The sequence below is a fragment of the Muscardinus avellanarius genome (assembly GCF_963383645.1).
Source record: "Muscardinus avellanarius genome assembly, chromosome: 1".
NCBI lineage: Eukaryota > Metazoa > Chordata > Mammalia > Rodentia > Gliridae > Muscardinus > Muscardinus avellanarius.
In genome coordinates, this window is record NC_137786.1 from 238,464,863 (window position 1) to 238,478,586 (window position 13,724).

The following is a 13,724-nucleotide window of genomic DNA, read 5'->3' on the forward strand; positions in this document are numbered from 1 at the left end:
CCTGCTTAGACTCACCCAGTGGCTTCCTAGCGTTCAGCAGGAGACGGAGCACCTTTGCCTTCAGTGCCCGGCACACCCGTGGTACAGCTCCTCCTGGTCTCACACTTCTGTGAGCTGTAGGTGTATCGATGCCGACTCTCCTGTGTGCTTTGGGTGTGCAGGACCGTGTGCTAGGTCCTTGGCATGGCCAGACCTCTAACATTCACCACGCAGGGTGAATGGATGCTCACGTACCCTGTTCTGCAGAAGAAACAGAGGTGTCAAGAGGACCAATGATTGGCCGAGGTCTGGTGCAGTATCTGTCCCCAAGCCCTGAGTCAGAGCCCAGTCCACCCCCAGTGAGCCCACGGGGCCAGCCTCTGTGTCCTGGACATCTCTGCGCCCCTGAGCCCTGCAGGCCTTTCCAGGACTCTCTAATGGAGGTCACCTTCTGCCCTCCCTCCTGTCCCCTGAGTCTCCTGTCTCCTCTCAGACTCTGTGGTCTGCTCCTGTCCCCTCCTGCCGTCCTGCAGTGTGGATCCCCAACTGTCTTGGAATACCAGGTACAGACAGAGATGGCGGCCACTAGGAGTGGAAAAATGTTCACCACGAGAACTGAATTGTGTGCAGAGGGAAGGCGTTTATTTAAAGATCACACAGGGCCCCATCTGGGCAAAGTATGCAGGGAGAAAAGAAAGTCGGTGTGAAGGTTTAATGGGTCCCCAAAGACCTGGAGGCTCCTGGGAGGCCATGGCAGGAGGGATCCAGGGCTCAGGAGCTGGGGCTCTACAGGGGCTGCGGGTCTACACAGAAAGACTGAGGACCACAGTCTTCAGAGTGGGGCTGGGGCGCAGCTTCTCATTAGGGGTGCTGGTAGAGAAGATCGTGCCCTCCTCCGCAGCCACCCGATGGACGCCTAGCTCAGGAGGCTGAGGAAAGAGTGTTCTGGAGACAGATGAGATTAGAGCTTCATGGAGAGGCGATGCAGCCCAGGACACTAGGTGCAGCCTCAGAAACCCCAAAGGGCAGGGTTACCTGAGAGTGCGGCACAGCCTCAGATCTTGCACTGGCAGCACACGGGGGCACAGCAGCTGGACTGGCCGCAGCAGGGCTTGCAGCAGCTGGACTGGCCGCAGCAGGGCTTGCAGCAGCTGGACTGGCAGCAGGATGACCCACAGCCTGAGGAACAGCAGGGCTTGCAGCAGCTGGACTGGCAGCAGCAGGGCTTACAGCAGCTGGACTGGCAGCAGGATGACCCACAGCCTGAGGAACAGCAGGGCTTGCAGCAGCTGGACTGGCAGCAGCAGGGCTTGCAGCAGCTGGACTGGCAGCAGCAGGGCTTGCAGCAGCTGGACTGGCAGCAGCAGGGCTTACAGCAGCTGGACTGGCAGCAGGATGACCCACAGCCTGAGGAACAGCAGGGCTTGCAGCACCTGGACTGGCAGCAGCAGGGCTTACAGCAGCTGGACTGACAGCAGCTGGACTTACAGCCTCCACAGGAGCCACAGCCCCCCTTGGAGCCCCCACAGGAGCCACAGCCCCCCTTGCAGCCCCCACAGGAGCCACAGCTGGAGCAGCAGCAGGCCGGCACACAGCAGCACACGGGCTTGCAGCAGCACACAGGCACACAGCAGCTGGAGCCACAGCCCCCACAGCTGGAGCCGCAGCCCCCACAGCTGGAGCCGCAGCCCCCACAGCTGGAGCCACAGCCCCCACAGCTGGAGCCACAGCCCCCACAGCTGGAGCCACAGCCTCCGGAGCAGCCACAGCAGCCCATGGTTCTGGTGGTTTAGGTGGTGGTAGGAGGTGTAGGTTGATAGAGGTGTGCGGTGTGGAGCCTCCTGAACTGAACCTTTATATACCTGCCCGGGTGCTGCAGGCCCCTGGGCACTTCCTGATTACCTCGGTGTGTTTCCCAGAGAAGTCATGTGCCCTGTAAGTCACACAACCTTGCTTCCCTGTGACACGCCCTCGTCTCATGCGCTTGCCGCTCCTGAGCTGGGTCCCGCTGCCACTGTTCTGATCCTTTCTGCCCTCTCTTGTTCAGTGCTGACCTGGTGAACACACCCAGCTTGCCTCCCTCGGCCTCCTGTCCCCGGGCTGCTGCCCTGGCCCTCTGCCTGAGGCCCACCTGCCTCGGCTTCCAGGGACAAGGTCCCCATGTCCAGGACCTCGGGCTGTTGGGGACGTCCCTTTCTCTCCCTCCTTTACGACCCCGCTTCCTGCAGCCCCGGGTCTTTCTTCAGTCCTCCTGAAGGCCCTGATGCTCCTGGCCTCTCCGCTCTCCTGCTGCGCACATTCAGAGGCCGCACAGGCAGAGGCCTCACGGGGAGCTTGCCTGGGTCCCCAACCTGCACAGGCCTCGAGACGACAGGGCGGGTCCACAGGTGGCCGCAGCCTCTGGGTCGGGAACCTCGGGTCTGGTGTGTCACCTCAGGCCTTGAGCAGTGCGTAAGATATTCTCTCTCTCTCTCTCTCTCTCTCTCTCTCTCTCTCTCTCTCGGCAGGAGAGAAGGGCCATGACTGCCAATCAGGCACTCTGCGGTGCAGAGGCCAAGATTGAGCCCAGAGGAGGTAGGGGTGGGGAGGGGGGAGAGAGAGAGAGAGAGAGAGAGAGAGAGAGAGAGAGAGAGAGAGAGAGAGAGAGAGAGCCAAATGTTCCAGAATATCTTACGCACTGCTCAAGGCCTGGGGTGACAGACCAGACCCGAGGTTCCCGACCCAGAAGCTGGGACCACCTGTGGACCCGCCCTGTCGTCTCGAGGCCTGTGCTGGTTGGGGACCCAGGCAAGCTCCCCGTGAGGCCTCTGCCTGTGCGGCCTCTGAATGTGCGCAGCAGGAGAGCGGAGAGGCCAGGAGCATCGGGGCCTTGAGGAGGACTGAAGAAAGACCCGGGGCTGCAGGAAGCGGGGTCGCAAAGGAGGGAGAGAAAGGGACGTCCCCAACAGCCCAGGTCCTGGACGTGGGGACCTTGTCCCTGGAAGCCGAGGCAGGTGGGCCTCAGGCAGAGGGCCAGGGCAGCAGCCCGGGGACAGGAGGCCGAGGGAGGCAAGCTGGGTGTGTTCACCAGGTCAGCACTGAACAAGAGAGGGCAGAAAGGATCAGAACAGTGGCAGCGGGACCCAGCTCAGGAGCGGCAAGCGCATGAGACGAGGGCGTGTCACAGGGAAGCAAGGTTGTGTGACTTACAGGGCACATGACTTCTCTGGGAAACACACCGAGGTAATCAGGAAGTGCCCAGGGGCCTGCAGCACCCGGGCAGGTATATAAAGGTTCAGTTCAGGAGGCTCCACACCGCACACCTCTATCAACCTACACCTCCCACCACCACCTCGACCACCAGAACCATGGGCTGCTGTGGCTGCTCCGGAGGCTGTGGCTCCAGCTGTGGGGGCTGCGGCTCCAGCTGTGGGGGCTGCGGCTCCAGCTGTGGGGGCTGTGGCTCCAGCTGTGGGGGCTGCGGCTCCAGCTGTGGGGGCTGCGGCTCCAGCTGTGGGGGCTGTGGCTCCAGCTGCTGTGTGCCTGTGTGCTGCTGCAAGCCCGTGTGCTGCTGTGTGCCGGCCTGCTGCTGCTCCAGCTGTGGCTCCTGTGGGGGCTGCAAGGGGGGCTGTGGCTCCTGTGGGGGCTCCAAGGGGGGCTGTGGCTCCTGTGGAGGCTGTAAGTCCAGCTGCTGTCAGTCCAGCTGCTGTAAGCCCTGCTGCTGCCAGTCCAGCTGCTGCAAGCCCTGCTGTTCCTCAGGCTGTGGGTCATCCTGCTGCCAGTCCAGCTGCTGTAAGCCCTGCTGCTGCCAGTCCAGCTGCTGTAAGCCCTGCTGCTGCCAGTCCAGCTGCTGCAAGCCCTGCTGTTCCTCAGGCTGTGGGTCATCCTGCTGCCAGTCCAGCTGCTGTAAGCCCTGCTGCTGCCAGTCCAGCTGCTGCAAGCCCTGCTGTTCCTCAGGCTGTGGGTCATCCTGCTGCCAGTCCAGCTGCTGCAAGCCCTGCTGCGGCCAGTCCAGCTGCTGCAAGCCCTGCTGCGGCCAGTCCAGCTGCTGTGCCCCCGTGTGCTGCCAGTGCAAGATCTGAGGCTGTGCCGCACTCTCAGGTAACCCTGCCCTTTGGGGTTTCTGAGGCTGCACCTAGTGTCCTGGGCTGCATCGCCTCTCCATGAAGCTCTAATCTCATCTGTCTCCAGAACACTCTTTCCTCAGCCTCCTGAGCTGGGCGTCCATCGGGTGGCTGCGGAGGAGGGCACGATCTTCTCTACCAGCACCCCTAATGAGAAGCTGCGCCCCAGCCCCACTCTGAAGACTGTGGTCCTCAGTCTTTCTGTGTAGACCCGCAGCCCCTGTAGAGCCCCAGCTCCTGAGCCCTGGATCCCTCCTGCCATGGCCTCCCAGGCGCCTCCAGGTCTTTGGGGACCCATTAAACCTTCACACCGACTTTCTTTTCTCCCTGCATACTTTGCCCAGATGGGGCCCTGTGTGATCTTTAAATAAACGCCTTCCCTCTGCACACAATTCAGTTCTCGTGGTGAACATTTTTCCACTCCTAGTGGCCGCCATCTCTGTCTGTACCTGGTATTCCAAGACAGTTGGGGATCCACACTGCAGGACGGCAGGAGGGGACAGGAGCAGACCGCAGAGTCTGAGAGGAGACAGGAGACTCAGGGGACAGGAGGGAGGGCAGAAGGTGACCTCCATTAGAGAGTCCTGGAAAGGCCTGCAGGGCTCAGGGGCGCAGAGATGTCCAGGACACAGAGGCTGGCCCCGTGGGCTCACTGGGGGTGGACTGGGCTCTGACTCAGGACTCGGGGACAGATACTGCACCAGACCTCGGCCAATCATTGGTCCTCTTGACACCTCTGTTTCTTCTGCAGAACAGGGTACGTGAGCATCCATTCACCCTGCGTGGTGAATGTTAGAGGTCTGGCCATGCCAAGGACCTAGCACACGGTCCTGCACACCCAAAGCACACAGGAGAGTCGGCATCGGTACACCTACAGCTCACAGAAGTGTGAGACCAGGAGAAGCTGTACCGCGGGTGTGCCGGGCACTGAAGGCAAAGGTGCTCCGTCTCCTGCTGAATGCTAGGAAGCCACTGGGTGAGTCTAAGCAGGGCTGGGAGGTGGCTGAAAGTTCTGGAAGCTCATTTGGTAGGTGGGGATTGATGGACGTCCTCGTGGATGCGGTGGCCTTGTATTGGAGTAGCACTGCACTGCAGACCGTGTGGCTGGTGACTCCACAGGACCGGCTCGGGCTCAGGTGTGGGTGGAGGCGATCAGAGCTGAGGACCAGGAAGCTCCCAGGATCCATTCTGATTGAGTGGAGCCTGCTGCTCATGGCAGGAGGGATGAGGACATGTGGGTTAAATTTCTGTGCAGTGTAACAAGAACCAAAAAAAACCAGCCAGGCGTGGTGGCGCACGCTTGTAATCCTTGGGCTTGGGAGGCGAAGACAGGAGGATCGCACCAGTTCGAGTCCAGCCGTGCTGGCTAAACGACCCTGTTTCCAAAAATAAAAAAGTATAAAATAGGTCTGGGAGTGTAGCGCTGAGGTAGAAGGGCTTCCAGGAACCCCAGTACCACCAAAAAAAAAAAAAAAAAAAAAAAAAAACAGCCCTCCAAATTCAAACCACATACTTTTTTCCAGGTGGTGGCACACGGTTGTAACCCCAGGATTTGGGAGGCTGAGACCAGAGGATCACAGTTTGCAAACAGCCTGAACTACTTAGTGAGGCCCTTTGAATGCAAACCAATCAAACAACCAATCAAACAAACAAAAAACACTCTTGGAGTGAATAAATGAATTCTTAGCAAAGTCACTAATGCAAGATCAACAAAGGACAATACGCAAAACACATCACATATCTATATGATAGCAGCAAATAATTAGAAACTAAAATTTAAAGCACAGTATCTTGTATAATCAATCCCAAAATATATAAGCATAATTTTACAAAAAGACAGAATCTGTATGCTGAAAAATACAAAATTGCTAATGAGATAAATTAAAGACATATAGCAATAGGGAGACATACCATATTCATGGATGGGAAGATTTATATAGTAAAAATATCAGTTCTCATTTGGGTTTGGTGCTGGATGCTTATAATTCTACTACTCGAGAGGCTCACCTAGGAGGATTACAGGTTCAGGGTCAGGTTCTGCTACTTGGTGAGACCCTATTTCAAAATAAATTTAAAAAATAGCCCTGGGGGTATGGCTTAGACATAGAATGCCTGTGGGTCAATCTCTAGTACAGAATAGGAAAAAAGTCAATTTTCTGAAATTATAACTCTAAAAAATCTTCCCTACCTAAATCTCTGCAGGATTCATGGTAGCCGTTGACCTGATTCTACAATTTATATAGAAAGATAAGAGGACTAGAGTACCCAAAACAATCTCCAAAGAGAAGGTAACGAGGGAAGCAATACTATTTGAAAGTTGCAGGACAGTGTGGTAGTGACAGAGGAAAGACACAGAGCAGTGAGCAGGACAGTGAGTGCACAAGCAACTCACACGAGCACAGCTTTTATCTCTTTGCTGAAGGCACAAAATCAATACAACTGTGGAAGGACATTTCTTCAAAACTACTTGGAAGAACTAGACATTTTGGGGGGAGAAAAAGAATCTTGACTCAAGCTTCATGTTTGTTATAACTCAAAACAGATCATGAAACATAAAACTACAAATCTTTTAGAACAAAACATAAAGGAGAAAATTTTAAGACTTTAGGGCAAGTGAGACATTCGTTGACATGGCTCAAGTGAGGTGGTTCTTCTAAGAAAAAAACTGGACTTCCGGGAAGATGGCGACCGAGAAAAGCGGGGATTAAGAGCCCTGCTAACAACCAATCTCCATTACCACAAAATCCGCGCCTTTCATAGCCAGAAAACACCATCACCAGAAACAAAAAAGTCACCAGGCTCCAGAGAGAAAGCGGACTGAGAACCGAGCTCAGAGCCACAGAAGAGATAACCGGCCTTCTGCCCGAGGATGCGGCAGCAGCGCCATACTGCTGGTGGCAGCGGCAAATTCACCGGACGGCTACAGCAAGACGAGGTGAGCCGCTGCGGAACAGCCAGGCGGGATTTCTCGCTGCAGGTAAAATCTAAAGCTCCCAGTGGCTGAGCTCAGCACTTGCCGCAGGAATTCAGAGTGGAAATCAAAACCAAGAAGAAATACACCAGCCTCACAGCCGAGGGCGTGGCAGCGGCGCCATATTGCCACCGGCGGCAGCAGCAGCGAATTCACCGAATCTAGTACAGTGACATCTGCGTACTCAAGAACAGTGAGTCAAATTGCAGGCCACAGAGAAGAAATCCCAGTACTGTACTCCCTGGGACTTGACCCAGTGGGGGAGGGGCGGTGGCAGAGATATCACACCATAGGAGAACGTGCAACCTGGCACCCCCCACAGTCTAAAGCAGCCTCTATCGACTCTCTGGGTCAGAGACTCTGTGATACAACCCAGTAAAGGAGTAGTGGGGTCTGAGATACTACTGACTCGAGATCCAGAACACCTTAAGTGAAGTCATAGTGACCCAAGGGAAGAACCCAGAGAAGGCACAAACTTCCGAAATCATGGGAAAGAGGAATAATACTGGAGCAATAAATGCCCACAACCCCACAACATCAGAACCTGATAAAACAGAAAATCAGAGATTTCTAGAAGATCAAATCAGGAAAATAACTGTAGAAATAATAGAGGTGCTTCGAAAAGAACTCAGAGAGAGCCAAAAAGAGATAAAGGATGCAATCAATGAAGTAAAGGCCTCAATTCAAAGCACAAGCAACCGATTAGACCACATGGAGAACAGAATCTCACTCTTAGAAGATGATCATTCCAAAAATGAACGCATAGTTTCTAATCTAGGAAAAATTATCCGACAGCAGGAATCTGATATTGAAGAAATATGGGCCCATTTTAAGAGAGCTACCTAAGAATAATTGGAATAGAGGAGGGAAAAGAAAGTGAAACCAAAGGGATCAACAATCTCTTCAAGGAAGTAATAGCAGAAAATTTTCCAAACATAGAGCAAGAGGTTGATACACAGGTGCACGAAACTTATAGAACTCCCTTTAGACAGGATCGGAGAAGAGGATCCCCACGCCACATAATTGTCAAAATGACCAATGTGGAAGCCAAGCAGAGAATGTTAAAGGCAACAAAAACAAAGGGCCAAGTGACATTCAGAGGCAAGCCAATTAGAATCACTCCAGACTTCCCAAACCAAGTCATGAGAGCCAGAAGGGCTTGGAGTAACATATTCCAAAATCTGAAAGAAAACAACTTCCAGCCAAAAATTTGCTACCCAGCAAAACTTTCTATCAAATTAGATGGAGCCGGGAAGATGGCGACCGAGAAAAGCAGGGCTTAAGAGCCCGCTAACAACAAATATCCATTACCACAAAATCAGCGCCTTTCAAAGCCAGAAAACAACATCACCAGAGAAACAAAAAAAATCACCAGGCTCCAGAGAGAAAGCGGACTGAGAACAGAGCCACAGAGGAGATCCTCACGCCCGAGGACGCGGCTTCACGCCCGAGGACGCGGCAGCAGCGCCATACTGCTGGCGGCACCCGCGAATTCACGGGACGGCCACAGCAAGCCGAGGGGAGCCGCTGAGGAACAGCCAGGTGGGATTTCTCGGCACAGAGGGCATCTAAAGCTTCCAGTGGCTGAGCTCAGCACACGCTGCAGGGATTCAGAGTGGAAATCAAAACCAAGGAAAAAAAAAAAACGCCAGCCCCATAGCCGAGGGTGTAGCAGCGGCGCCATATTGCCACCGGCGGCAACAGCACCGAATTCACCGAATTCAGTACAGCTACATCTGCGTACTCAAGAACAGTGAGTCAAATTGCGGGCCACAGTGGAGAAATCCCAGTACTGTACTCACTGGGACTTGACCCAGTGGGGGAGGGGCGGTGGCAGTGATTTCACAGCATAGGAGAACGTGCAACCTGGCACCCCCCACAGTCTAAAGCAGCCTCTATCGACTCTCTGGGTCGGAGACTCTGTGATACAATCCAATAAAGGAGTAGTGGGGTCTGAGATACTACTGACTCGAGATCCAGAGCACCTTAAGTGAAGTCATAGTGACCCAAGGGAAGAACCCAGAGAAGGCACAAACTTCCGAAATCATGGGAAAGAGGAATAATACTGGAGCAATGAATGCTCACAACCCCACAACATCAGAACCTGGTAAAACAGAAAATCAGAGATTTCTAGAAGATCAAATCAGGAAAATAACTGTAGAAATAATAGAGGTGCTTCGAAAAGAACTCAGAGAGAGCCAAAAAGAGATAAAGGATGCAATTAATGAAGTAAAGGCCTCAATTCAAAGCACAAACAACCGATTAGAACACATGGAGAACAGAATCTCACTCTTAGAAGATGATCATTCCAAAAATGAACGCATAGTTTCTAATCTAGGAAAAATTATCCGACAGCAGGAATCTGATATTGAAGAAATGTGGGCCCATTTTAAGAGAGCTAACCTAAGAATAATTGGAATAGAGGAGGGAAAAGAAAGTGAAACCAAAGGGATCAACAATCTCTTCAAGGAAGTAATAGCAGAAAATTTTCCAAACATAGAGCAAGAGGTCGATATGCAGGTCCAGGAAACGTATAGAACTCCCTTTAGACAGGATCGAAGAAGAGAATCCCCACACCACATAGTTGTCAAAATGACCAATGTGGAAGCCAAGCAGAGAATCTTAAAGGCAACAAAAGCAAAGGGCCAAGTGACATTCAGAGGCAAACCAATTAGAATCACTCCAGACTTCCCAAACCAAGTTATGAGAGCCAGAAGGGCTTGGAATAACATATTCCCAATTTTGAAAGAAAACAACTTCCAGCCAAAAATTTCCTACCCAGCAAAACTTTCTATCAAATTAGATGGAGAAATAAGAAGCTCCCATGACAAACAGAAACTGAAGGAATTTATGTCTTCAAAACCAGCACTAGAGAAAATACTCAAAGAGATTAACTACAAAGAAGAAATAGGTAACACACATCAGAACTAGAGAAACAAGATTTTCCATCCAACAGACAACTAAGATTGGTTATCTGTGGAGATTCATTATTTATGTTAGTCTTTTACCTATCTCTAAATGGTATTGTTTGCCTTTATTGTTGTTAATTTTTAGGATTTCTAGTTGGAATATTAATATACCTTCAGATATAGCATTTGGAAATATTTTATCCCATTCTATTAGTAACTGTTAACTCTGTTTACATTGTCTTTGGATATACAATATGTTTTTTATTTTTTAGGGAGTTTGTATACTCTTCTGTTGCCTGTGCCATTGAAATCATAACCAAGAAATCACTGCCAATTTCAATGTTGTGAGGTTTTATGACCCAGATTTTCTCCTAAAAGTTTATAGTCTTAAGATTTATATTTAGGTCTTTTATCTATTTTGAGTTAATACTTGTATATGGGATTAGGTGAGGGTCCAATTTTATTCTTTTCCATGTAATTATTATGTTTCAACAATATTTAGTTAAAAGATTATTATTTCCCCCACCAAATGTTCATGGAAACCTTGTCAAAAATAACTTGACAATATAGGGAAGACTTTAGCTCTAGGCTTTTATTTAACTCCAATGGTTTATATATCTGCCTTTACAATAGTAGTACACTGTTTCAATTATTGTAGCTTTATATGGTTTGAAATCAGAAAATATATATCTTCTAGCTTTGTTCTTTTTCAAGATCTTTTTTGGTATCTAGAGTCCATATTCCATATTAGGATAGAGTTTTTTTCTGAAAAATAAATATATAAATATATGATAGTTTTACCTAAAAAAATAGAAAAAAATATTCTCTGGTAAGAAAGAAAGTAAAAAGAAATATTGAAATTTTATCTTTAAGTCATCAAAAGCTTGGTATCAGACAAATGAAACTGTTATGTGAAATTATCATTTTTAATTTTAAATAAATTGCTATAATACTAGATGTCAACCACTAAGCCAAGCATGGGAGGGAGGGATGGGGAGAGAATGGGGTGGGGATCGGGTGGGGGCTGACTGGGCGATGTGTGCATGTATGTCTACAAAAGTTTGTATCCCACTATGATGTATGAATACAGTGCACCAATAAAAATAAAAAAATAAAAAAATAAATTTAAAAAAATTAAAAAAAAGAAAAAAACTGATGAATAGGACTTCATAAAAGTAAAGTATTGCTCTGAGAGAGGTCTTATGAAGTGAGCGGGGGAATAAACATATAGTAGGGAAAAATTACCCACATATGGGGCAAAGGGCTGGGATCCAAAATACAAAGACTCTCTAAACAGTGAGAAAATGCTCCAAATGGAGCGTAGACCAATGACACGGAAAGACATTTCACAGAAGAGGACAGTGAACAGCAAGTGAGCCCAAGGATGGCGTTCAGCTTACGACCACCCAGAGAAAACATGAATAAATGCATAACAAGAGACCACAACGCATCTTTTAGAATGTCTAACTTAAAAATTAAACACTGATAACACCACGTGCTGGCAGGGATGGGCAGCAAACCAGACAGGCCACCAACCAGTGAGTTTGTCCACATGGCACAGCCTCTGGGGAAAGTGTGGCTGAGTCCGGTGAAGCTGAACAAACACTTTGTAGAGGACCCAGCATTCATTCTGACTATCCTAGCAAGTAACCTTGTGTGGACCTGGAAATAGGCTCACTAAGGTTCCACCTGCTTTGCTCAGCTCACCCAAAGTTGGAGCTGATCTCCATGTGCCCCACAGAGCAGGGGACCAGGAGCACGAGGAGTCTGGCTTCCTTTGGATGTTTATGCACACAGCTTTGAGGATCACCTCTCACTTTTCCTCTGCACCCGTCTGATCAGTCTCAAAAAAGCCTGACTGCTCCCTCCTAGGGTACGAGCAAGAGCTTCAACCACCTTTGGGGCCTTGTGCCGCCCCAAAGCCCCGGCCCCAGCAGGCTCCTCTGCAGGCTCTGTCCATCCATTACGTGAGCCACACGGCTCCCTCCAGGAGGCAACACTGGGAGCAGGCAAACCGCCCACTCTTGGTGCCTGTGGCCTCGTCGGCCTGATGTCAGCTGTCTGAGATGGTGCACGTGTGACCCCAAGACTCATGTACTGGGGGCTCAGTCCACAGCTGTGGGGACAAAGGCTTAGGAGGAGGGTCCAGAAGAAGGAAGAGATCTCACACTACTCTCAGGAACTGATCAGCTCCTGAAAGACTGGGTTCTCATCAGGAGCTTGGCTTCTCCCCTGGGTCCTTCTTCCTCACACACACTCATTCCTAACACACATTCCAGCCATAGTGGTACAATCCATCACGCAGCCCTCCCCGAGTCAAGCAGATGCCAGCTCCATGCTCTTGGATACCCCAGGACTGTGAAATAAACACATCTCTCTTCTTTGTAAAGTTAACCAGTCTTGGATGTTTTGTTACACAATAGAAAACAGATCGATACAGCATCCAGATTAAACCTCCAGTGGTCGTCCATCCTGTCTCTGTGGTGGGGGATGAACACAATGTGCCATGTGTCCATACTGGACACCATTCAGCAATGAAAGTGGGTGATCTGTGGATGCACATTGTTACCTAGACAGAGGAAGGGCTCATGTGCTGGAAGCTTTATCCTCAGTTAAGAGCTGGAGAAATTTAAGAATCAGGGTCTAAGCTGGGCATGGTAGTGCAGTCCTATGATCTCAGTACTTGGGAGCCTGAGACAGGAGACAAGGTATCCTTTTCAATGAATGGTGCTGGAGGATCTGGCTATCCACCTGGAGAAAAATGGAAATTAATTCTTTTCTCTCACCCTGGACAGAAATCAACTGGCATTGGTTCAAAGACCCAGAAGTTAGCCCAGAGTCTATGAAGCTTTTGGAGGAGGGCATAGGTTCAACACTCCAACATATAGGCACAGGTAGAAACCACTTCAACAAGACCCCCAAAGCTCATGTAATTAAAACAAGAATCGATCATGAAATGGCATCAAAATAAAACATTTCTGCTGATCAAAGGAAACCATCAAGAGTCTGAAGAGACCTGAGTGTGGTGGCACATGCTTGTGGGAGGCTGAGAAGGAGGATTTGGTTCACAGACAGCCTCAGCTACTTAGCTAGGCTCTTCGCAATTCAGTGAGACCCTGTTTATAAATAAAAAATAAAAAATAGGGCTGAGAATGGAGCTCAGAGGTTGAATGCCCCTGGTTCCAGCCCCAGTAACACACACACACACACACACACACACACACACACACACACACACACACACGATTCTAAAGAGAAAGCCTGTGGAATGGGAGAAGTTCTTTACCCGCTATCCCTCTAACAGATCTGATATCTAGAATATACAAAGAACTTAAAAACTTTACAGTAGAAAAGCAAAGAACTCAATCAAGAAATAGGCTACTGAATTGAACAGGCTTTTCACAGAAGAGGAGATACAAATGGCCAAGAAAAGCATAGAAGATGTTCAGCATCATTAGCCATCAGGGAGATGCTAATCAAACTACACTGAGATTCCATGACCCCCAAGCAGAGTGGCAATCATAACAAGGTCATGTAACAATGAGTGCTGGCAAGACTGCAGGGAAATAGGCACTCTTCTACATTGTTGGTGGGATTGCAAACTAGTAACATAGTCCAGTCACTGTGGACATGAGTGTGGAGAGTCCTTGGAAAACTGGAAATGGATCCACCATTAGAACCCGCCACACCACTCTTGGGTGTCTTTCCAAAGGGGTAGAAGCCAGAGAACTACAGTAAGATATACACACCCATGGTCATAGC

The 13,724-nt window shown here is 50.1% G+C and overlaps 2 protein-coding genes across 4 annotated transcripts in view; one reads left to right on the forward strand and one right to left on the reverse strand.

Annotated features, from left to right (window-relative positions):
• Nucleotides 1–1,033: 1,033 nt before the first annotated feature.
• The window catches only part of LOC308269098 (uncharacterized protein), a gene marked incomplete at both ends in the record, with an annotated part of 40,405 nt that continues 27,714 nt past the window's right edge, over nucleotides 1,034–13,724 (reverse strand). The window contains 2 exons of one of the 3 annotated variants that reach the window (XM_080704256.1): nucleotides 1,034–1,268; nucleotides 1,413–1,756. In XM_080704256.1, coding sequence (XP_080560382.1) covers nucleotides 1,034–1,268; nucleotides 1,413–1,756 — 579 coding nt within the window. Of the gene's footprint in view, nucleotides 1,757–13,724 lie in introns of those variants that run through there. The other 2 variants (XM_080704254.1, XM_080704255.1) reach the window with 2 other exon arrangements.
• Nucleotides 3,327–4,040, forward strand: LOC308269149 (uncharacterized protein; the record flags this gene model as incomplete). Its single annotated transcript, XM_080704354.1, has 1 exon — nucleotides 3,327–4,040. The coding sequence occupies one exon, from the start codon at nucleotides 3,327–3,329 to the stop codon at nucleotides 4,038–4,040; it is 714 nt and encodes a 237-aa protein (XP_080560480.1).